Genomic DNA, 26,534 nt, shown 5'->3' on the forward strand with positions numbered 1-26,534 from the left:
AATCGATAGCTACTGCTAATTTGTATGTGCCTTCTATATTTTATAGATTGCAGATGTGAGAGCTATTGTCCATCTAACATTAGCAAATAATTGCAATGTATTTACTTGTGTGAGTGTAGAAAATGGAAACTAATCTTTGATTGTACTTGTTACAAGTACTTATAACTGGAACTAGTTTGTTGCCTTTAATGGAATTTCTTTAGCCAGAAGTTGGTGAATCTGTGAAATTCATTGTTTAGTCATTGGGTGTATTTAAAATGGAGGTTGATAGGTTCTTGATTAGTTAGGTTGCCATTGCCGGTTGGTAGTGGCAATGAGCTCCCATGACCTATTAAAACGTTCCCAATGACATGCGTCTTATATAACCTCTGACAACTAAGTTCACTTCCTGGCCTTCACTTGTTTAGCTACTAACCCTGGCTGAATGGTTTTTATTTGACAAGAGAAGGGGCAAAAGCAGGTTACATGCCTTAAAACTAGTCGCTTTGGGCAGATGGGGCTCTTCGTCCATAATTGGCAGTTCATCTAAGAGAAGAAAAACTCTGATCTCATATCTCCACTGCCTTGTTGCTACACCCAGTCATGGGGAAGGCTTTGAGAATAAACCCAGAGATGGAATCCCTGAGGCAGTCCTATGTTGAGTTAAATGCTGACTGCTAACTCCTGCGACAGTCAAACTGTATCGGTCCCTCCCTTTCCTTTGGATTCATCAGTTATGTGGAGAAGGGGAGCCTGCTGCATGGGCAACAGCTTGCTCTCCATATCGTACTGCCCTGGCTTGCATATCATACAGGTAACTAGGGTGGAATATACATGTCGACCCTGACCAACGGAGGGTCTCAGTAAAGGTGTCAAAGGTTACTGGAGAAGGCAAGAGAGCAGGGTTGAGAGGGACAATAAATCGGCCATGATGGAATGGCAGAGCAGACTTGTGGGACTGTGAATGGCCTAATTTACTCCTAATGATAAAGATCTTGCTCTTTGATTCTCAATATGTCCATTAGAATCTCAAAATTGTAGCTAAAATAATAAAAGTGGAATTTCAGCTTGGCTCTTGAATGTCCTGCAGTACTTAGACTGGAATATGTTGCAGTTATCTGATTCTAATGTAGGTAACATTGAACATCCTCAACAGAGGTTGGGATAATATTTTGCTTCATTTGGTGTTTTGGTGTTGCCATTGCTGGCAAAGTCAACATTTATGGTTCTTCAACTAGGTGAACCATTTAAGCATCAAATGTATTTCTGGCAGTCTGAAGCCACAGGTAGTCCACTCTGGGGAGGATAGCATATTTTGCAGAACACAGAGCAGTACATTCTCTTCAGCCCATGGTGTTGAACCAACCTTTTCACCTACTCGAAGATCAATCTAACCCTTCCCTACCACATTGCCCTCCATTCTTCTTTCATTCATGTGCCCATCTAGCAGTCTCTTAAATGGCCCTAATGGATCTGCCTCTACCACACAGGGCATTCCATGCACCCTTCACTGTGCAAAAAGCAAAATAAAAACGACCCATGTCATCCCCCCTCGACTGTCCTCCATTCAACTTAAAATTATTCCCACTCGTATTAGCCATTTTCATCCTGGAAAAAGTTTCTGGCTGTTCACTCTTATCTTTGTCTTTTATCATCTTGTACACTTCTGTCAAGTTGCCTCTCATCCTCCTTTGCTTCAAAGAGAAAAACTCAAGCACACTCAACCTGTCCTCATAAGACATTCTCTGTAAATCCAAGCAGTGTCCTGGTAAAAATATAATTTTAGATTTTTGCAACAATTTATAAGCAGTTTATTTTGCTTAGAAAAGTAGAGGGCTATGGGTAACCCTAGGTAATATCTAAAAATAAATACATGTTCAGAACGGCATTGTGGGCTGAAGGGCTTGTATTGTTCTGTAGGTTTTCTATGTTTCTAATTTAATATTTTCACATTCACCATTGCTGATGTATTTCAGATTTATTTAGCTGTTTGGATACCCTGGTTATAAAGCAGGGATTTGAAACTTTTTATACTTTGAGGCCAATTCCCTTGATTGCTGGTAGTTTAAGCACTGCTTTTGTATAACTTTCACCAATGTGTATCTATGGTCCTCTCACTGATGTGTGTAGTGTCTTAAATTGGGTAAGAGTTGGTTGGGCATCCAGTGGAAGCTACGCTGGGCTCCTGAGTGTAGCCCAGTAGTGGAACCCAGTGTATCCTATCCACTTTGATGTGTTGTGAGTTCATAGATGCTCTTCTGCCCACCACTGTTGTAGCACGCATGGTTATTTGAGTTAGTGGTGCTTTCCTGTTAGCTTGAACCAGTCTGGCCATTTTCCTCTGACATCTCTCATTAGCAGAGCATTTTCACCCACAGAATTACCACTCACTGGATGTCTTCTGTTTTTAGAGTCATTATCTGTAAACTCTAGAGACTGTTGTGCATGAAAATCCCACGTCTCTGAGATACTCAAACCAACCCCTCTGACACCAACAATCATTCCATGGTCAAGGTCACTGTGATCACATTTCTTCCTCATTCTGAACAATAACTGCACCTTTTCACCATATCTGCATGGTTTTATGCATTGAGTTGCTATCACGATTGGTTGATTAGATATTTGCATTAACAAGCAGGTGTACCTAATAAAGTGGCCATTATGTATATATCACATTGTCCTGCAATATTCTCCTGTACACAGGTGGGTTCAAAGATAACAAATGGCCTTCAGATCGAGAAGTTGCAGGATAAGCTTGCATGTGATGGGATGGCACGAAAAGGGAGAGAGAGAAACCACCCTTCCTGAGTTGAAAGTTTGATGTGTGTGCATTTCAGGATCGTACGATTGGTTGGGTTGCTGGGGACACCATATGAAGTCACCACTTTTCAAAACTCTCCGGGAGTATCAGAAGGTAAGTGATTGGAACTTGAGAACCTGATGTTCTTCTACAATCTGTTTATCTGAATCTGACCTCCATGTGTAATCTCCACTCCCTGGCTGAGGCTGCACTTGGAAAGTATTGTGTTCAGTTTTGATCAGCCTGCTGTTAGAATGATGTTATAAAACTGCAAAAGGTGCGGTAAAGACTTACAAGACTGCTGCCAGGACTTGAGAGGCTGAACAGGCTAGGACTTTATTCCTTAGAGGAAAAACTGAGAGGTGATCTTACAGAGCTGTATAAAATCATGAGGGGCATCGATTGGGAAAAAGGCTGATTGCATTCATCCTTTCACCCTGAGCTGGAGTATCAAAAACTAGAGGGAAAAGTTATAAGGTGAGAGGATAATAAAAGTTTAAGAATTTAAGATCTATGTGGAATCAGCTGCCAGAGAAAGTTGTTGAGGCAGGTACATTAATAATACTTAAAAGATGGATTGGAAAGGTTTAGAAGGTTATATGGAGAGCTTATAAATGTGACTAACTTTAATGGTCCAATTGGATTACAGGGCCTGTTTGGTGTTCTATGACTAATTGACATAAAAAGCAAGAAAATGCCCTTTAATACTAGAGATAAACTGACAAAGATTTCTCTCAGATGCTATTTGACCTGCTGAGTATTTCCAGCATTCCTGCTTGTATTTCAGTAGTAAATAAAAATCAATAAATGACACAAGTTTGAACCCAGATGGTTTAAGACACTAATAGTGTCATTTATTGATGGTTTTTACCTCTTCCTCTAATCGCCTCCAGCTTCTCACTTCATCCCACCTCCCCTACCCACCCACATACCTCATCACCTAAACTTATCTATCACATGCCAACTTGTACTCCTTCCCCTCTTTCTACCTTATTCTGGCTTTCGCTTTCCTTTTCAGTCCTGGTGAAGGATCTCAGCCTGAAATATTGATTGTTCAGTCCTCCCTGTAGATGCTGCCTGACCTGAGGAGTCCCTCCAGCATTTTGTGTGTGTTGTCAGACTTTTGTATTTACTTTTCCTTCCAGCTGAATCACTTTCCAGGATCATTTCAAATCGGGCGCAAGGATCGCCTGTGGCGTAACCTACTGAAAATGCAGGTACGATTTGGGAAAAGAGAGTTCAACTTTTTTCCACAATCTTTCATCCTCCCTCATGACATCAAACTGCTGAAGAGCGTCTGGGCAGAGGGCTCTACCAAACAGAAATGGATCATCAAACCAGTAAGTTGCTACCAGTTTATCTAAGATCCACACAAGAACTAGAACAAAGATGAGAACTATTTTACTTAGCAATTTATGATCTGTAATTGTGAAACTTATAGGTTAGAAGCAGATGAAATAGCAAAAAAAAGCATTGTTTGTACACTTAACAAGACTCTGGGAAGAAAAATTAGGAGTGTCGTTCAGTGGATCCCTATTGCAAACCATTAACACAGACTAGTTGAGCCAAATGACTAAGTTAATAGCTAAAACAGAAGGATATTATCTGGGCCCTCCAATCTTGGCTTCCATTGTCTGAGGTCAGGTTTAACCCTGCAGCCAAGTTTCATTTCCTTGCTTTTTCTTTGCATACCTGTTGGTTAGCAAAAATATTTGTTGGTACTTTGCCAAAGTTTACCTCTCCATGATCTTTACAACCATTAACTGTGTGAAGTACAGTGTGGGAAAAATGCATAATTTTTTTCCTGCACCAAAGTTGATTGAAGATGTTTAAGCAAGACACAGGAATATGCATTGTACATCCCCCAGTTAAGTTCATTGGAATTTTTTTTATGCTCCTGAAAACAAGCATTGAATACTCATATTCTGCAAATCATAACCACGAGATCTGCAAATGCTGGAAATCCAGAGCAAGACACACAAGATACTGGAGGGACTCAGCAAGTCAGGTGGCATCATTGGGAAGGGATAAAGAGTCGACGTTTCAAGTCAAGAATCTTCAAGTCCCGATGAAGTCTTGGTCTGAAATATCGATTGTTTTTTTCCATAGATGCTGTCTGACTTGAATTCCTCCCACCATTTTGTGTTTGTTAGTTGTTTTGAAAATTGCACTTTTTTACTTCAAGACATTGTGGTTTATCTGTGCTCTGGCTAAATTGAACCCCATTTTAGATGAGGGGCTGGACTACTGTAAACTTGGAGTCCGAATGGTACATTTACAGCAAAAATCTGGTTGTGAGTCCTGTTCCTACCCTGTAGTTTGTTACTGGGCTATATTTTTGGTGCTCTTTCACTGTTCATTTCTTCCACATGAATTGCATCCAAGGTGCAAAAATGGGTCATACAGAACCCTGGAAACCCCAGCCTGTAGTGACGTGCCTGTATTTTATTTTGAGATGCAACAGGCTTTCAGTCCAACAAGCCCATACTACCCAATTATACCCATGTGACCAATTAACCTACCAACCCATGGGTCTTTGGCATGTGGGAGGAAACTGGAGCACTCGGAGATGACCTATGCAATCATGGGGAGAAGGTACAACCTCCTTAGTAGAGTGTCATTGATACTGTAATAGCACTACGCTAACCTCTACATTATATTTGTGATTCTTCGATTTTACTGTCTTTGTGTTTTGTAAACCAGAGGTTCATGACTTGCTGTGAGTTTTATTGCTGTTGTCTTTTCATGATTCATATCAATAACTAATCCTGTTAGCATGGAACTCGTCAATTTACTGTGAGAAACATGACTGAAGTAATAATCTATTGGCGTTTTGATGGCCTTTCTCTGCTCTTGTGTTGTCTTTTTTTTAAATAGCCTGCATCTGCAAGAGGAATTGGGATCCAAGTCATTCACAAGTGGAATCAGATCCCAAAGAAGCGGCCTCTGCTGGTTCAGAAGTATGATTTTTTTTTCTTAATTTATCTACAAACATTTATGCATGAATGTGCAAATGTACTTTTACTGAGTGTTTTTGTTATGTTTTATAAATCCAAAACATAAAACTATTTGAAAGTAAAACAAGGGAGCCCAAGAGGTGTGTAAATTTCATTTTTATTTTAATTAAGTGCACACATATGGCTTGGGTGGCATGATGATGTATGCCATTCACGTACTTATATACATATTACCCGTAATATATAAATAAAGAATTCTCAATCAAACAATATATTTACAATATTAATAACATTTTACTGAAATATTAAATTGTAAACATTCACAGCATAGTAAATTTTAAATTGTCCCACTCAGGCTTAAAGAATTAATCACTGTGGAGGATTTTTTACTCGTGGGATAATGTCTTTCCTGATTTTTTTGGGGGGGTGGTTGGTGGTCACTCTGCTTGGCAGGTGACACTCGTGAAACAATCTGAGGTTCTGTGGCCTCCTCTGGTGGTTGACTCTGGGACTGTACAACGTGGTTCTGACAGCTCTGGACATCTTCCTTCTCTAACAATTGACTGCTCTCCTCAACTGATCAATGTGTTGTCTCTTGGTGATATCAGATGCAATCTCAACTGTGTGGGAGAGTGGTTTAGTTCTTTGTAAGTACCCACTTTTGATCTACCTCTATAGTTCCTCAGCAAGACTGCTTATCCAGGAGTGGAAAATCGAAGCTCCTTGCATGAGGAGCCCTCAATTTATTTTAGCTGCTTGACCTGCAAACTCCTCTGAGATTGGGTTTGAGAAGATCCAAGTGTGAAAGCAAGAGGCAAGCTAGGAACGGCATAGCTATTGAGTTGTGGAATGTGCTGCATTGTGATAAGCAAGGAGGAAATTGGTGAGTTTCTAATTCAATATTAGTGTAGTGCATTTTGCTGACACTGCTTTTCACCAAGCCATTTGTACCTGGGTGGAAGAGTGCAGATATAATGTCTTATTCTTTTCAAATCTTTTTATTATTATTATTATTATTATTCAAAAATAGAACAAGTACATCGAAGTAACACCACTTACAATGCCTCATAAAAGAGGAAATTATCTTAAGGATTGAAAATTTTGTGAATTTTTAAAAAAACCCTACTAAGCAAGAAAAGTGAGGGGGAAAAAAAAGGAAACCCATTGGAGGTACAACCCCGAAGCCATGCGTCATACAAAAAGCTTCTAAAAATAAACATCAAACTGCCAACAAGAAGAAAAAGATATATCAAAAAAAATTTACATTTAGATCGTGGAGGAAATCTATCAGTTAACTGAAATGATAATAATGAGCAAATGAGCCCCATCTCTTCTCAAAATCAAATAAAAGTTCAAAGGTTCGACTTCGAATTTTCTCCAAGCTAAGACACTGCATCACTTGAGAGAACCATTGTGACAAAGTAGGAGCTGATATATCCTTCCATTTCAACAAGCTGGCCCTCCGAGCTATCAATGTAACAAACACAATAACATGTTGGTCAGACACAGAAATACCATGGATATTTTGAGGAATTATTCCAAAAAGCACAGTCAATTTATTAGGTTGTAAATTGATTCTGAGTGCTTTAGAAATTACTGTTTTAATATAGAACATGACCAGAACATATGTGTCAGTGTAGCTATCACAGTTTTACATCTATCACAATACTTGTCAACATTGGGAAATATTTTAGAAAGTCTCTCCTTCATCAAATGGTAACGATGTACAATTTTGAATTGAATCAGTGAATGACTAGCACATATCAAAGAAGAGTTAACCAGCTTCAGAATCTGTGTCCAATCATCCCATATAAAAGTCAAATTGAGTTCCTTCTCCCAATCCTGTTTAATCCTAAGTAAAGGACACTTATCCTATTGTAATAATAAATTTTAAATTCTTCCAATAGAACCTTTCAACGAGGGGCTCATATTCATAATAATATCTAACAAGTCAGCCTCCAATATGTAAGGAAAATGACTTAAATATTTTTGTAAAAAATGTCTGACTTGAAGATATTGTAAAAAGTGTGAATATGAGAGAGATTACTTATCAACTAATTGTTCAAAAGACATCAATCGGCCTTCTTTAAATAAATCCAAAAAAGAATTAATACCTTTATTTTTCCAAAGTAAAAAAATTGGATCACTCCAAGAAGGTTTAAAAAAAGTAATTACAATAAATTATACTACAAAGTTTAAATTTTTTAAGAAAAAATTGCGGAACTGGATCCAAATTTGTAAAGAGTGCTTAACCACAGGATATAGGTTTAAATGAGCAACTTTAGCTAATTGTATAGGTAGAGCAACTCCTAATAATGAAGTTAAATAAAACTGTTTCACAGCTCTCAGTTCCAGGTCTACCCAAATTGGCCGATCATTCCTATCACCCCAATATAACCAAAAGGACATATACCGCAAATTAACAGCCTAATAATACATTCTTAGATTAGGCGAAGCGAGACCTCCGTCCTTTTTCAACTTTTGCAAATGACATTTACCAATTCTTAGTCTTTTATAATCACGAATAAAAGATAGAATAATAGAATCAATCCGATCAAAAAACTTCTTAGTTAAAAAAACAGGAATATTCTGAAATAAATATAAAAATTTTGGTAAAATCATCATTTTAACTACATGAATACGACCAACAAGTGAAAATGTAAGTGGGCTCCATCTACTAAAGGAATACTTCATAGAGTCCACTAAAGGAGGAAAATTGGCTTTATAAAGATCTTTATATTTTTTAGTAATTATAACACCTAAATATCTAAAAGAATCTGTGACTTTAAAAGGAATATTATCATATATAGAGACAGATTCATTTAAAGGAAGTAATTCACTTTTACTAAAATTTATTTTATATCCTGAAAAGTCTCCAAATTTGTCAAATAATTTTAGCAAAGCAGGAATAGATTCTGCAGCATAAAGAGAGATCTTGTGCATGGTCTCATTCACAAAAATCCCATGAATATTTGTAGCTTCACGAAGAGCAATAGCAAGGGGTTCTAATATTAAGTTAAATAACAAAGGACTTAATGGACAACCTTGTCTTTTCCCCCGTGATAGCTGAAAAAAAGGAGACCTACAGTTATTAGTGACAACAATAGCAATAGGAGCTTTATACATCATTTTAATCCAATTATTAAAATTGATACCAAAACCAAATTTTTCTAAAACATTAATTAAATGTTTCCATTCGACTCGATCAAATGCTTTTTCAGCATCCAAAGATATAACGCATTGTGAAGTTTTAGAAGAAGGTGAATATATAATGTTAAATAATCTCCGAACATTTGAGAAAGAGTGACGACCCTTTATAAAGCCTGTTTGATCTTTAAAACTGATTTAACCCAAAATACTCTCCAACCAATTGGCCATTATCTTTGAGAGAATCTTAGCATCAACATTCAATAATGAAATAGGTTTGTATGAGGCACAATCAGTAGGATCTTTATCCTTTTTGAGAATTAAAGAAATAGAAGCTTCATAAAAAGTAGAGGGTAAATCACTTTTCACAAAAGATTCTTTAAACATCTCCAACATATATGGAGAAAGCAATTTTCCAATTTTTTAAATAAAATTCTACAGGATAACCATCAAGTCCTGGGGCCTTACCAGATTGCATTGAGAAGGATTGCAGTGAAGAAGGCTAATGGAATGTTGGCCTTTATTACAAAAGGAATTGAGTACAAGAGCAAGGAAATCCTTTTGCATTTGTACAGGGCCCTGGTGAGACCACACCTGGAGTATTGTGTACAGTTTTGGTCTCCAGGATTAAGGAAGGACATCCTAGCTGTAGAGGAAGTGCAGCGTAGATTCACAAGGTTAATTCCTGGGATGTCCGGACTGTTTTATGCAGAGAGGTTAGAGAGACTGGGCTTGTACACGCTGGAATTAAGGAGATTGAGAGGGGATCTGATTGCAACATATAAGATTATTAAGGGATTGGACAAGATAGAGGCAGGAAATATGTTCCAGATGCTGGGAGAGTCCAGTACCAGAGGGCATGGTTTAAGAATAAGGGGTAGGTCATTTAGGACCGAGTTAAGGAAAAACTTCTTCTTCCAGAGAGTTGTGGGGGTGTGGAATGCACTGCCTCAGAAGGCAGTGGAGGCCAATTCTCTGGATGCTTTCAAGAAGGAGCTAGATAGGTATCTTATGGATAGGGATATCAAGAGATATGGGGACAAGGCAGGAACCGGGTATTGATAGTAGATGATCAGCCATGATCTCAGAATGGCGGTGCAGGCTCGAAGGGCTGAATGGTCTACTTCTGCACCTATTGTCTGTTGAGAAAATTGCTTTATGAATTTCGGATTCAGTAATTTGAGCATCAAAAGTTTTTTGATCCTCAGCAAAAATTTTAGGAAAAGCAATCTTTTGTTTTAAAAAAAGCATTCATTTCAGAAGAGTTTACTGGGCATTGACATTTATAAAGTTCAGTATAAAAATCTTGAAAAATCTTATTAATTTCTTCATAATCCCGAGCCAGGGTACCATCTTTTCTACGAATTTTCAAAATTTGCCTCTTGGCTCCAGCTGATTTTAATTGAGATGCAAGTAGTTTATTATTTTTATCTCCAAACATAAAATTGGCTCTTTAACTTAATTAGATAACCTTCATTTGGATGAGTTAATAATAGGTTATATTGTGATTGAAGTTACACACTTTTTAAAAATAAGTCAATATTAGGGGAAGTCACATAGATATTAACAATCTTTAATTTGTTTTGAAATTTTATCTAATTCTGCTTTAGTCTGCTTTTTAAGTTTAGTTGAATAAAAAAAATAATCTGACCACGTAAAAATGCTTTGAATGTATCCCATATAATTAATTTAAGCATACCTCCTATATCATTAAAAAGAAAAAATTCTTTTATCTGGCTGTCGATAAAACTGATAAAGTCAGAGATTGCAATAAAGTCTGAGACATGCGCCATAGTGGACAGGCAAAAATGACATAGTCAAATTCAAAGGACAAACTCAAAAGCGCATGATCAGATATAGTAGTAGCGTCACATTCACAGTTTTTAACATTAGGCAAAAGACGGGGATCAACTATAATATAATCCTCGAATTTTTTTTTATAAGCGTGAAAAAAAAATATTCTCTGTTATCAGGGTGTAAATGCCTCCATAATTCAATCAACCCAAAATCTGTCAAAAAGGAGTTAATAACTGACACAGAACGATTTGGAAGTCGTTGATTAGTTGAGCTCTTATCAATTATAGGATTTAAACAACAGTTAAAATCCCCACCCATTATCAACATATACTTATTTAAATCTGGCAGTAAAGCAAATATTTTTTTTAAAAAGATCATCTAAATTAGTACCATACAAATGAACCAAAACAACCTTCCTATTACAAATTACTCCTTTAACAATTAAAAATCTACCATTAGAATCTGATTCAATATCCTCTTGAGTAAATATATTAGATTTAATAAAGATAGACACGCCCTTAGTTTTGCTCTGAGAAGGAGCATGGAGTTCTATTCCATTCCACCAGCGAAAAAATCTATTTTGATCTCCCACCTTGATATGCATCTCCTGAGCAAAAATTGTATCAGGTTGGAATCGATTAATAATGTTAAAAGTCTTTTTTTGTTTAATAGGATGATTCCAACCACGTACATTCCAACTTATTACATTAATCCATTTAACTGCCATGCTATAATTTTATTCCGATTTACTTTATCCATTTTTCATTTTCAATCTTTTTATTGGGATTATCAAAGATGGCGGTGATGAAGAATACAGCCATATAGAAAAGACGCATGCTCTGAAACCACCCAATGGGAAAAAACTCCTAACTCTAAACCCACCCACCCTCCCAAAATCCCGAAAAAAAGGCAAGCGAACTAAGATAGATGCAAAGCCATGGGCCGCTCTGTTGGTCTCGTCTCTCCCTCCCCCCAGCCAGTACACAAAAAAAATGACCTTGCAAGAAAGACAGTAACGTCTCGACAAAGGAGAGTGTTTACATTCCGTCATGTATTAAACAGAAAAAGAGAGAAAAACCAGCGCCATCTTAAGTTTAGCTTTAAATCCCTAAGAAAACTTTAAATTCGGTTATAGGGCACTATAATAAAACAGATTAAAAAAAATAGTTAACAGTATACTTAACCGAACTAAATTTACGAAAATATTAATTAGTAATATCATAGTAATGAAACCCTCCCAGATATATATATAAAAGGAAACCCTATTGGTAGGAAAAAAAACTATCAGTTAGTAATTTAAGAAACAACAAAAAAACATCAAGCCAAATATTAGATAAAAGGAACAAATCCTTTTATCCTCTTTTCTCAGTCAAATATGTAATTAACCATTTAAACAGTCAAACTTGAACCGTAAATCTTCTTTCCAAAAAAAAATCCAGTAGGATGTAATGATGAGCAGATTTTCTTTCTTCTTTTATTAATCTGTCAATGAAATATTCAAATAGCCTTCATATATCTTCTTTTCGAAATGTGAGTAATATACAGATAATCAAACAACTTTTCAAATAGTTCATTCGGTAGTAACGTCAGTGGCGGTGACAGGTATAGCCTGGGCAAAATCCGGCGTGACTTTTGGATCAAAGAAAGTACGTGGGGAAGAATTAGGAGGAAAAACTTTCATTCTTGTTGGGTAACTCAAAGAGGGAAATAGTTTCTTATCATATGCTTGTTTCATTACCAAAGCAAATCTTGCTCTTTGTTCCATTACTTTCAGATAATCTTCATAAAAATGGAGCTCAGACTCATTGAATCTGAAAACTCTGTTTTCTTGCCTGTCGCATTATTTGATCTTTAATTTTAAAGTGATGAAAACAAACCAAAATAAATCTTGGTCTGGTTGAATCTTTAAATTTTGAAGTGGACAGCCTGTGCGCTCTTTCAATAGCAGGCGACTGTGATAAAATAGTCGGAAATAGATCATGGAAGAGCTTACCAAAGTAAACCATTAAGTCTCCATTTTCAGCTCCTTCTTGCAATCCAACGATTCGTATGTTGTTTCGGCAAGACTTGTTTCCAAATCAATAATCTTATTACAATATTTTTCCAAACGAGTTGTAGTTTCAGACAGTTTTTGCTTAGTTGACTTCAATTCCTCTTCATGGTTAGTAACTTGAGTTTCCACATTTTTAAGTTTTCCCAGAAATAACTTCATTTCATTATTCTTTTCCAGTTGATCTTTATTTGCCTTATTCTGATCTTGAATTGATTTCAGTGTACGAACGATATCTTCAGCCCATGCTGGCATTTCATCAGATCTTTCCTAAGGCATCTTTCCTTTTCCATTACCTTTGTCAGTAGGTTCATGCGGATTCTTCCCACTTCTCGTAGACATAGACATATTACTCCCCTTCAAGAATCAGCAATTTAAAATTTTTAAATTCAAAATTTAAGCTGGGGGGAGGGAGAGAAAACTAAGAGCAGCAGAGAATTAGTGCTACTCCATCAACAGACAGAGGCGGTCTCATAATGTCTTATTCTATTAATTTTCAAGAATAATTAAAACTGTTCTACAACAAACTGTGGTCTATTATCATTGTCTAAACTGTTGTGGAACACCAGTCCTTGAGAAGAGGCTTCTCAGCACATCAGCAGTATGTGAGGCTATTGGGATCATTTCTGGACATTTTGTAGCTGCCTCCACAACTACCAAAAAATGTGAGCCCATGAATAGTCTGGCAAAATCCACATTAATCCTCTGCCAGGTCAATGCAGGCCATCCCAGGGATGGAGAGGCCCTGCTCTGGGCACCTTTTGGACATGTTGGCATTCTGAACAGGATCAAGCTGCTTGATCTCCCGATTTATCCTAGGCCACTAGACAAAGCTTCGAGCCAGCGCTTTCATTTTGACCACGCACGCCTAGATAATTAGCATGTAGTTCCTTCAACACTTTAGCTCTTAGCTTGGATGGTACAACAACTTGCAGTCCCCACATAAGGCAACTCCAGTCAAGGGCAAGTTCATCCTGGAGCTGGAAAAAATGGGGGAACTGAGGTTTCTGTTGCATATTGCAGCCATTTTGGATGGCTATGTAGACCTGAGACAGTGCGGGGTCTTTTCTGTTTTCGCTTTGGATTGTCTCTGCTGTAATATGAAAACTTTAGATTTGTATTAGGGAAAAAAGTCAAGAAGAGTGTCTTCATTTGTAAATTTTCAAATATTTCCTTTTTCAAGGGTAAATGGGACAATCCATCAACATTTCCATGATTAGTTGTCCTCTTGTATTTGATCTTGTAATTGTGTCCTCCAAGAAAGAACCCATCTCTGCATTAGTGCTGCTGCTGTTAATGGAATACCCTTTTGAGGATTGAAAATGGACAGTAGTGGCTGATGATTACTAATAAGGGTAAGCCCTCTCCCGTACAAGTACTGGTTGAAATATTTTGCACCCCAAAGCAGACTCGAGGCCTCTCTTGTCAATAAGTACCTATTTTTTCTCTGCAGTGGTCAGGGAATGTGATGCAAAGGCTATGGGATGTTCACTCATAACATGTGACAGGACTACTCCTATACCATAAGGCAAGCTTCATTGGAAGGTGTGGATCATAATGAGTGAGGACAGTGTTTGAGGTCACCATTTCCTTTGTCTTTTGGAAAGCCACCTCACACTGCTTTGTCTATTGCCATTGCTTTCCAATCAGTAGTAATGAGTTCAAGGATGGAACTATGTAGCTAGGTTTGGCAGGGACCTGTTATAGTAATTGAGAAATCCCAAAAAAGACTGCAGCTGTGACATGTCCTCTTTCCTTGAGGCATCCACCACTGCTTGAATTTTCTCACACACTTGTATAATGTTTGTACATCCATGATGTGACCACAGTAAGTGACGCTTGGTTAAAAGAATTCACACGAGTCATGCTGTGAGCCTATAATCTTCTAATCTTTTCAACACTGTCTTGAGATTTTGGAGATGTTCCCTGTCATCCTTTCCTGTAACAAAGATATCATGCAGGTGACACTGAGTGTCTGGGCAGCCTTGTAACACCTGGTCCTTTGCTTTCTGCCAGAGTGCAGGTGCAAGTGCTACTCCAAAAATAAGTCTATTATAGCGATAAAGCTTTTAGTGAGTATTTATAGCAAGCAACAATTTGGACTGTTCTTCTACCTCTATCTGTAGGAAGGCCTCAGCTAAGTGCACTTTGCTGAAATGTTTCCTTCCAGAAAGGTTTGCAAATATAACTTCTATCCTGGGCAGAGAGTATTAATTTATCTTCAGTACTGGGTTAAAGGTGACATTAAGATCACCACAGATCCTGACAGACCCAATCTTCATGACTACTGTGACCACTGGTGTTGCCCATGGTCTCCACTTAAACTTGGAAAGAATTATTTCAGTCTCTGTACAATCTAGCTCACTGGCTACTTTATCATGGGTGGTATACGGAATTGGAAGGGCTTTGTAAAACTTGGATGTAGCATTTTCAGTTAATATTATTTTACCATGGATATGTTTGAGTTTTCCAGTGCCATCCTTGAATACTGATGTGGCTTCATCCACTACCTTTCCTAATTCATTTTTACATGCTCTATTAGTGGATGTGGCATGCAAATAGAGTATGGATCTCCAATAAATTTGTAGTTGTCTCAGCCACTTATGTCCCCAAAATGGTGCCCCCCCCCCCCCCCGTTTGTACCATATACAAATCAAATGAGGTTTGTTGATTGTTATACTTCACAGTTACGAATGTCATTTGCACAGGAGTTACCCTTTCTTAAGTATATCTTAGTTGTATCTTTGAAATAGCATTTTAAACTTTTTGTGGAAAGACTGTAATAGCCAAGCCAGTGTTCAATTCCATTTTCATTAATTTGCCATTCACTTCTGGGGTAAGCTATATTGCTTATCTATCGTTAGTTTTGATATTATAAATCTCAATGCTATTCAGTTTGTTGTCATTCTTAGCATTCTCAGATTCTTTGTCAACAACATGCAGATTAGTGCTCTTTTTGCAAATAGATTTGACTTTTTAATCTTTATCTCTTTGTACGTGTCCTATTTTGCTGCATTTTCTACAAGTTTCACCTTTAAATCTGCTTTGGTCTGATGTATGTGAGCCCCTGCCACAACGGTAACACAGTTTGTTCAGCCAGGCAGTTTTCTGTTAGATGTTGCAGTTTTGTTCACACTCAGTTTCATTCCTGACTGTAACTCAATTGTGTCTGTGTCTGCAGTTTCCATAATACAGCGATTTATTTATTTATTTTTTTAAAACTGTGTTGTGCTTCAGTTTGGAGCCTTTTTTTTGAATGCTTCCTTGTAAGATTCCACAAACTATATGATCTATCAGTGCATCATTAAACCCATCACTGAACTTGCAATGCTCAGACAACAATTCTGCCATGTATGCTGAAATAGACTCCCTTTCCTTTTGATTGTGCTTATGAAATGTAAAGTGTTCAGTTCTAAATGTTCCTGCATTACATTCATGATCTTAGCAAAGCACATTTTGGCTGGTTTGGTTGGAGCAGTTGAACTTCAAATCAAACTGTGTGCTTCCCCACTGAATGCATTCAGCAAACTAGCGCTTGCTTTTTATTGGCCATTTCACTTGCTTTAAAATGGTGCTCACTTTACTCAGTACACAATATCCAAATATCTCTTGTGCAATCAAATGTGCCCATCTTTTCAATGTAGCCAGTCATTTTTGCTTTTTTAAAATTTATGATTATTATCACTCGATACTCACTGTTTATGAACCCTTGAATTACCCCCTGACATAAAGCATCAGGGTGTTGTCTCCCAGTTCATCAGACTTTATCTTCTCAAAGGTCTTTCCTCCTCACCTTCTGACTTTGTGGTGCACAATTCTCCTGTGGCCTTCTGTCTTCTGTCCACGATCCACAAGCAGAAGTCTATGGGCTGACAAGCTATTTCAGCTTACTCTTGCTCCATTAAACTTAGTACTTTTACCTTTTTTTCCTTCCCAGTGACATCTGTGGTACTTGGTCATTTTGATAGTTTCCTAGTTTTATGCATGAACAATCCCTCTACATCTTTATCCCTCTTCAGGAGGGTGTGTGGGCTCTTCATTTGTATCTTAAGACATAGGAGCAGAATTAGGTCAATTGGCCCATTGAATCTGCTCCGCCATTCGATCATGTCTGATATATTATCCCTCAATCCTATTCTCCTGCTTTCTCCTCGAACAGAGGTTCAACCAACTATCCTCCACTAAAATTAGAATCAAGTTTAATATCACTGACATAGGTCATGAAATTTGTTGTTTGGCAGCAGAAGTACAGTGCAATGCATAAAAATACTATCAATTATAATAAAAATGTATATTAAAAATTAAATAAGCGCAAAAAGAGAGCAAAAGTAATGAGGTAGTGTTCATGGGTTAGTTCTAATCTATTCCGAAATCCGATGGCAGAGGGATTGAAACTGTTCCAAAAATGTTGAGTGTGTCTCTTCAGGCTCCTGTACCAGCTCCCTGATTGTAGCAATGAGAAGAGGGCATTCCTGGGTGATGGGGTCCTTTATGATGGATAGTGTCCGTGATGGAGATCACAATCACATTCATTCCCCTCGCTTATCTTTCTCACATTGAGCAACTTCTTAATATTAATTCATTTATTCCATATCAATAGTGTAGCTATGGGCTCAAGCTATACTTGTCTTTTATGAGATACATAGAACAGGCCTTGTTTCAATCCTACTTGGACCCTCTCCTCAACTTTATCCAGTACGTCAATGATTACATTGATGCTGTTTCCTGCATTTATACAAAGCTTGAAAATTTTGATTATATTTGCCACCATTTTTCACCCTGACTCGCCTTCAGTCTCTTGTCTCTTTCCTTTCTCAGTACTGCCTCGATCTTGGGAGACAAGCCAGCCACAAATATCTGTCATAAGCCCAAGCAGTCATGACTATATTTCTTTTACCTGCCTTCTGTTAATGTTCCTTTTCCTTCTCCCAGTTCCTCCATCTCCAATGAGACTTACCACACTGAAAGTTTTCCCAATCCATGACTTCCCCTCCACCATAATCGGCAGGGCTCTTGACTGCATCACCTATTTCCAACATATCTGCTCTTAACTCTCTTAACACAGCCAGGATAGAATTTTGATCAGTTAGCTACCACCCACAGAAGCTCTTTCAAGGACTCTAAAACTCATGTTCTCAGTGTTATTTATTTACTACTTATTGTTATTATTTCTATTTCTTTTTTTTTTGCATTTGACTAGTTTGTCTTTTTTTGCACTTTGGTTGTTTGGCAGTCTTTGTATGTACTTTTGTATTGATTCTGTTATTTTTTTTGTTCTACTGTGAATGCCTGCAAGAAATGAATCTCAGGGTAGTTAATGGTGACATATAGGTACTTTGATAATAAATTTACTTTAAAATTTGAGCCACCCTTTCAACCTTTGCATTTGAATCTAATCCTTCATAATTTCCACTAGCCACTATGCATTCCCCCACATCTCCCTAATAATATTTTGAAGTCTTCATTACTCTACTGTCTGCTCTCCTATCCCCTGCCAAATATGTAACTGCATTAGATGCATCCTGCCCCCCACCCCCCTGTATTTCCAGGTGAGGTAGTGATTCACTTCTAATCTAGTGTACTGCATTTGCTGTTCACAATGTGGTCTCAGAATGCAGACTGAGTGATTTACTTAGTGGAGCACCTGTAAAGAGTCCTGATTTTTTTTTTTCTCTGTTGCCTGTCTGTTTTTACTCTCCACTTCTTGCACTTTGACTCTATCTCTTTGCAGCCTTTTGCATTGATATAATGAGGCCCTTTGCAAGTTTCAGGAATACCTTCTGTCAGGGCACTTGGTAGTTTCTGTACTCAGTATTGAATTCTCCAACTTCAGATAACTTTTTTTCCCCTCCCTATGATACGGAACCAACCATATCGGTGATAAATTATCCATATGATATTGGCTCAATGTTTTTCTCTCTCCATTAGTGAATTCATTTGGGTAGAACTCGGGAATATTAAGGGTGCAATCACACTGACAGGATTGTACTACTGACTCCTCCCACCCCCTCACAAATGCCATCAGAACATAGAGGAATAGATATGTAAACAGATTAAGGAAATGTATAAAAATAAAAGGGTTGTTGTCATGGGGAATTTCAACTTCCCTAATTTAAACTGGGATTTCCTTAGTGCAAGGGCTTTAGATGGGGCATAATTTGTTAACTGTATCCAGGAGGGTTTATTAAATCAAATGTGGACAGTCAAATGAGAGGAGGAGCTGTACTGAACCTGATGTTGGGTAATGAGCCTGGCCAGACGACTGACCTTTCAGTGGGTGAGCAGTTAGCTATAGATAAGTATAGGTATGGTCCTTGCCGGATAGTTTTAAATTGGAAATTATCAGGGCATTATTCAGGAACTAAGAAGAGTTTAATTGAGAACACTTTTTCTGGGACATGGACCAGGACATCAATGCTGATTGTTAAGGGTGTTCAGATGTCAAGGAGGAGTAAGCATGAAGTCTCCTAATGGGTAGTAAGGTGATCAAGTCTCCAGGGCATGATGGGATTTACCCCAGGTTATTGAAGGAGGAAGGAGACGAGATTGCTGGGTGCTTGACCAGTGTCCTCTGTAGCCACAGTGGAAGTCCCAGAGGACTGGCAAGTGGCTAATGTTGTACCTCTCTTTAAGAAAGGAACAAGGGAAAATCCTGAGAACTATAGACTGGTGAGTCTCACGTCAGTTGAGGGAAAGAGCTGGAGAAAGTTCTTAGGAATAGGATATATGTGCATTTATAAACCCATGGCTTAGAGTGGTGCTAGAAAGATGGTGAACCCTGTAGAATTTTCTCTATTTCTGCATAAGTATGACCTAAAATGTGATCAGATCTTTATGCAAGTCCTAAAAGTAGATAAAGAGAACCCAACTAAATAAATAACACAAAATATTATACTTGTTCACTTATTTATTGAGGAAAATGAGGCAATATTACATATATTTGTGGAAAAAGTATGTGAACTTTTGCTTTCAGTAACTGGTGTGACCCCCTTGTATAGCAATAGCTTCAACCAAACGTTTCTGGTAATTGTTGATCAGTCCTGCACATCAGCTTGGAGGAATTTTAGGCTATTCCTCTTTACAAAATTGCTTCAACTCTGGAATGTTGGTGGGCTTCCTTGCTTCAGGTCCTTCTACAATATTTTTATAAGATTAAGGTCAGGATTTGACTCGGCCATTCCAAAACACTAATTTTCTTCTTTTTATACCATTCTGTTGTTAATTTACCCTTGTCTGTCAGATTATTGTTTTGTTGCATTATCCAACTTCTAATAAACTTCAGGTGATGGACTGCTACCTTGACATTCCCCTGTAAAATGTCGTGATATAATTTTGAAATTTTTGTTCCCTCAACAATTGCAAGCTGTCCAGGCCCTGAGGCAGCAAAGCAGCCCCAAACCATGATGCTCCTTCCACCATGCTTCACAGTTGGGTTGAGATTTTGCTGTTGGTGTGCAGTGCCTTTTTCCCTCCAAACATAGCAGTGTGCATTTCTGCCAAAAAGTTCAACCTTATAAACATATATGGTTACAAATATATATGGTTTTTCGCCATCTGTCCACAGAACATTGTCCCAGTAGCATTGTAGAACATCCAAATAGTATTTTGCAAACTTGAGACATGGAGCAATGTTGTTGTTATTTTTTTTTGAAGAGCAGTGATTTCCTCCATGGTGTCCTTCCATGAACACCATTCTTGTTCAGTGTTTTTCTTATAGTAGACACATGAACAGAGACTTTAGAAAGTTCTAGAGATTTCTGCAGGTCTTTTGCTGTTACCCTTGGGTTCTTTTTCACCTCCTTCAGCAATGCACATTGTGCTCTTGGTGTGATCTTTGCAGGATGCTCACTCCTAGGGAGAGTAGCAGCAATACTGAGTTTCCTCCATTTGTAGACAATATATCTTATGATGGACTAATGAAGACTCAGTCTTCAGAAATGCTTTTGTAGCTTTTTTCAGCTTCATGCATCTCTACAATACTTTTAAGGTCCTCTGAAAGTTGTTTTGTTCGAGAGGTGGTGCACGTAAAAAATTTTTTTGAGAAGAGCAGGCTCTGGCAGTAACCTGACTTTGTGTGTCTTTTGTAGGGCAGGGCACCTCTCCAGCCCACACCTCCAATCTCAGCTCATTGATTGTAACACCTGACTCCAAATAGCTATTGTAGAAGGCATTACTCCAAAGGTTCACATACTTCTTCCAACAAATACATGTAAATTTGGATAATTTTTCTCAATAAATAAATGAACAAGTATAATATCAAACAACACACACAAAATGCTGTGTTCCACCAGCATATTGTGTATGTGTTGTTTGAATTTCCAGCGTCTGTAGGTTTCCTCGTGTTTGCTCTTTAAACAAGTATAATATGTTGTTTATTTAATTGTTCTATTTATCTAGCTTTAGGACTTGCATGAAAATCTGACCACATTTTAGGTCATATTTATGCAAAAGTAATTAGGGAGAACCAGCATGGTTTTGTGTGTGGCAGGTTGTGCCTTACCAACTTGATTGTTTTTGACAAGATGACGAGAGAGTGCTGTGTATGTTGTCTACATGGAAATTAGTAAGGCGATTGACAAATTCCCTCATGGGATGCTAATCCAGAAGATTAAGATGCATGAAGTCTTCTGTGAATTAGGCGTTTTGATTCAGAACTGGTTTATGCATAGAAGATAAAGGGTAGTGGTTGAAGGGACTCCTTTGACCTGGAGATCTGTAATTAGTGGGGCTCCACAGGGATCTGTGCTGGGACATCTGCTGTTTGTGATGTACGGTATATAAGTGACCTGGATGAAAATTAGATGGGTGGAGTTTGCAGATGTCAGCAAGACTGGTGAAGTTGTGGATAGTGTAGAAGACTGGCAAAGAATACAGCGCAATATAAATCATTTGCAGATATGGCAGATGGATGTCAGGTGTTGCACTTTGGTAGGGCAAATGCAAGGAGAAGGTACATTGTTAAAGACAAGTCTTTAACAGTGTTGCTGAGCAGAGAGATCTTGGAATCCCAAGTTCATAGCTCCATAAGTTGACTACACAGGTTGATAGGGTGGTTAAAAAAGCTTATGGAAATCTTGCTTTTATTAGCTGAGGCATTGAGTTAAAAAGTCAAGAGGAAGTGTTGCAACTTTATAAAACTCTGGTTAGGCCACATCTGGAGTATTGCATATATTTGTGGTCGCCCCAGTATAGGAAGGATGTTGAGGTTTTGGAAAGAGTACAGAAGAGTTTTACCAGGATGCTGCCTGGTTTAGTGGACATGTGCTATCATAAGATGTTGGACAAACTGGGGTTGTTTTCTTTGGAGTGGTGGAAGCTGAGAGGGAGATCTAATAGAGGTTTATAAGAGGTATAGATAGAATGGACAAAGACTATCTTTTTCCTAGGGTAGAAATGTCTAATACCAGAGTGCATGCATTGAAGGTGAGAGGGGGTTGATTCAAAGGGGTTGTGAGGGGTAATTTTTTTTTACTCAGAGTGGTGGATGCCTGGTGTGGCAGTAGAGGCAAATACATGAAAGGCTTTTAAGAGATGCTTGGATAGATACATGAATGTGAGGAAGATGGAGGAATATGGATGTTGTGTAGGTAGGAGAGATTAGTTTTCGGGGGTTTTTGATTTACTTTTAAACTAGTTTGGTACAACATTGTGGGCCGAAGGGCCTGTTCCTGTGCTAAAGTGTTCTGTATTTTAGTACAGCCTGGGCTACCATTACAAATGCGTGATCAACCGCTAACGTCCCTACCTGCCAATCTAATGCCCTTACTTTGTTACAAATGTTCCCTATGTCCCAACTATTGCTTTGCTCCTCTTTGCAACTGAAATCAGTTTCTAATTTTCCCCAGTTTTGAAGAAGGGTTTTGGATTTGAAATGTTAACTCTGTATTTCTTTCTACAGATGCCTGCCCTTCTGAGAGTTTCCAGAAGTTCAGTTATTATTTCAGAATTAAAGAGTCCTTAAGAGCAGCAAACTTTTCTAAGTTTTGAATAATTCCAAGCATTGCAGTAAAATCTACTTTATTTTGCTTGCTTTAGATACTTGCACAAACCCTACCTCATTGGTGAGAGTAAATTTGATTTGAGAATTTATGTCTACGTAACCTCGTATGATCCTCTCAGGATATACATGTTTACAGATGGCCTGGTCCGCTTTGCAAGCTGCAAGTAAGTTTTTAAAAAAAGGTTAGTGTATGAAATGGTTGTTGGTGTATAATTTGAGTCACAGAATGATTTTGATTGTATGCTTTATGATGCAGTTCTAATGGTTTTTCCTAATTGGATGCTGATCTACTCTTTGAGTATTGTAATTTTTAAATTGCATTGATATTTTAGTCCTGATGAACAATCTCAGCTCGAATGTCAATTGTTCCTTCATGGATGCTGCCTTACCTGCTGAGTTCTTCCAGCATTTTGTGTGTATTGCTCTCGATTTCCAGTATCTGTAGAATCTCTTGTTTTTGATATTTTAGACCATAAGACTTGGGAGCAGAGTTTGGCTATTTGGCCCATCAAGTCTGCTTTGCCATTCTGTTATGGTTGTTTTTATTATCCCTCTCAACCCCATTCTTCTGCCTTCTCACCGTAAGCTTTGACATTCTTACTAGTTAAATTTTATCAACCTCTGCTTTAAATATATCCAATGACTTGGCCTCCACAGCATTTGCACTTGAGTAGACACAAGCGATATGAGAAGTGAAAATCAATATTAGTATAGAAAGGAGGTACAAAAGCATCAGGACTAGGACTGCCAGACTGGGTAACACCACCTTCTCTCAGGCTGTGAGACTAATGAATACCCTTCTACCATCAAGGTTTTGTCACTAAGTCAATGTGCTCTTTACTATGTACTGAACTGTTTACGGTTTACCTGCATGCTGCATGCATTTGAGTTTTATTAACTTATGTTAATATTTTGGTTTGTGTGCGGTGTGTGTGTTAATGTTTGGTGGATGCACTGTGATCTGAATGAATATTGTTTTGTTTGGTTATATATTTGGTACAGTCAGATGACAATGAACTTGAACAGGCCCTTCAGTCCACTCTATGCAAAACCAAATAATTAGTAATCAAATGGCTAACTAAATGAATCTCTTCTGCCTACAGAATCCTTCCATTCTCTTCACATTCATGTGCCTATCTAAATGTTTCTTAAAAGTCCCTGATATTTCTGCCTCAACCACTACTCCAGGCAATGCATTCCAGGCACCCACCACTCTGTTTTTAAAAAAGAACTTGCCCCTCACATCAAATTTGAAATTACCCCCATCACCTTAAGTGTTTGCCCTCTGTTATTTAGACGTTTCGTATGTTGATCCTGGAGGAATGGTGACAATTGCAGGCAGCTCAGCGCAATCCTCACTGATTTGATGGCAAACGTATATTGAAACATACAGTGAAATGTGTCGTGACAATTAATGCTTAGCTTTAATCTTTATTTGTCATATCTACATTGAAACATACAGTGAAATGTATCTTTTGTGTCAATGACCAGCATAATCCAAGGATGAGCCAGGGACAGGTGCAAGTGTCACTATACTTCTGGCACCAACATAGCATGCCCATAATTTACTAACCCACAACACTTTTGACCTTGGAATGTGGGAGGAAACCAGAGCACCAGGAAATGTATAGACGGCAAAAGGGAATTCAACTCCCTTCTTAAAGCTGGTGTTGTAAAATATTGTGCTGACAATTATACTGCTGTGCAGCTCCTGTTAAGGCTAATAAATTGGTACATGACATGAAAGTTAGCAGGGTCGTGGGCAGTGAAGAAAGCCGTCAAAGGATTTAGATCAGTTGAAAGTATGGTTGATGGAGCTTGTGCCTGGAACATGCTGTGAGAGAAGATGTGACCACAAGTAAATAGGAGCAGAATTAGGTCATTTGTTCCTTTGAGTTTGCTCTGCCATTCAATCATGGCTCATTTATTATCCCTCTGAACCCCATTTTCCTACCTTCTCCTTGTAACCTTTGATGCCCTTACTAATTAAGAACCAATTTCTGCTTTGAATACAGTGGATTCCCATTATTTGAGCCATCAGTTAATTGGGGCAGCTGATTATTTGGGACGATTCTTAAAGAACAGACACTAAATTGAGAAACTGCCAGAATTCCCTATGCTACTTAATTGGAGCAGTAGACACAAAGTACACCGCAGATGCTGTGGTCAAATCAAGACATACAAAAAGCTGGATCAACTCAGCAGGTCGGGCTATTACACAGTCCTGACGAAGGGTCTCGACACGAAACATTGACTACTTCTTTCAACGGATGCTGCCCGACCTGCTGAGTTCATCCAGCTTTTTTGTACGTCTTGGAGCAGTAGACTATTGCTGAACAGGTTCTAACTAGTGTATGCACTTGTGTGGCCTTTGGACATTGTGCTTAGAGCAATCAGTTTTTAAGCTGTCAGTTGCGTGTGAGTGTGCAAAAATCAATGAATTTTTGTCACAGTTGGTAAACAATAAACAGTAAGACAATTTGGAACTGCTTTACTCACCAAGATTTCATGCATTCAGGCTTGGAGATGCCAGATATGGCCAAGAGTGAAAATGAAATGATTTCACTACTTCAAGTTAGGAAATGCAAAGAATTTGAAGGTACCAACACTCATTCTGAATATTACAATAAAAATAAAGATTTAGAGGATGCAATCCTCTAAATGAAGGTAGTCCATTATTTGCAGTAGGTGCAGTTCTTTACACAGGTAGTGGTGGGTGCATGGAATGCTCTGCTAGAGGTAGTAGAGAGGCAGATACATTAGGAGCATTTAAGAAATTCTTGGGTACATGGATGATAGAAAAGAAAATGGAGGATTAAGTAGGAGGGAAGGATTAGATTGATCTTTGAGTAGATTGCAAGGTTGGCACAACTTAGTGGGCCAAAGGGCCTGCACTGTCCTGTAGTGATCTATAGGATGTTCTAATATGGGACAAAACATTTTAGGAAAACTAATGAATGTAGATGTACGCAGAGGATGATAGTACTGGACTGCTGGATACTACCTGGACTAGAGGACATAAATTACAGGGAAAGATTGGTACATAAATACAGAAAGGGAGAGGTTTAAAAGAGACCTGAGAGTTAACAGCTTTAAAGAGACGGTAGTGAACAAGCTGCCAGTGGAACTGGCCAAGGTGGGTACAATTGCGGAATGTAGGTAACTAGGACTAGCCAGGAGGATGTTATAGTCATCATGGACCTGATGGGCCAACAGACAAATTTACATGCTGTATTACTTTGTGACTCTGTCCTACCATACAGTAGCCCATGAGAGCAGGTATGAACTCTGCACAAACAGCACCAAAAAGTCAGGTTTAAACCAAGGCTGTTGGAGCTGTGAGGCAGCAGCTCCACGGAGGCTGACTGTCAGGTCAGTTAGCCCATTTATCTTGGTGCCCCTCCTCCTTCCCTTTTTCCCATGAACTATTCTCCTTTTGGATTCCTTCTTCAGCCCCTTTACCTTTTTTATCAATCTCCTCCCAGCTTCTCACTTCATCTGCTCTGTCCCTACCTTCCTCCTCCCCAGCTCTCACCTATCTCCTGCCAGCTAGCACTCCTTCCCCTCCCCCACCTTATTCTGGCATCCTTCCCTCCTTCCCAGCCCTGATAAAGGATCTCAGTCCAAAACGTCGATTGTTTGTTCCTCTCTATAGATGCTGTCTGATCTTCTGAGTTCCTCCAGCATTTTGTGTATGTTACAATTTACTTCCTACCTGTTTGTTTTTATTCCATTGAGCAACACACACAGGATTCTGAAGTAACATGGCAGGTCAGACAGCATTCATGAAGAGAAACAGTTGAT

General features: G+C 38.4%; 1 protein-coding gene across 6 annotated transcripts in view; it reads left to right on the forward strand.

Moving 5' to 3' along the window:
• The window catches only part of ttll4 (tubulin tyrosine ligase-like family, member 4), a 108,636-nt gene that overhangs the window by 53,601 nt on the left and 28,501 nt on the right, over positions 1-26,534 (forward strand). For all 6 annotated transcript variants that reach the window (XR_012098990.1, XR_012098991.1, XM_073046178.1 and 3 more), the window contains 4 exons: positions 2,817-2,893; positions 3,925-4,119; positions 5,657-5,739; positions 22,766-22,894. Coding sequence is in view for 4 of the 6 variants with exons in the window: in XM_073046178.1 (XP_072902279.1) it covers positions 2,817-2,893; positions 3,925-4,119; positions 5,657-5,739; positions 22,766-22,894 (484 nt within the window). In the remaining 2 variants the exon portion in view is untranslated. The remainder of the gene's footprint in view (positions 1-2,816; positions 2,894-3,924; positions 4,120-5,656; positions 5,740-22,765; positions 22,895-26,534) is intronic.

The sequence above is a fragment of the Hemitrygon akajei genome, chromosome 5, assembly GCF_048418815.1.
Source record: "Hemitrygon akajei chromosome 5, sHemAka1.3, whole genome shotgun sequence".
NCBI classification, from domain to species: Eukaryota; Metazoa; Chordata; class Chondrichthyes; order Myliobatiformes; family Dasyatidae; genus Hemitrygon; species Hemitrygon akajei.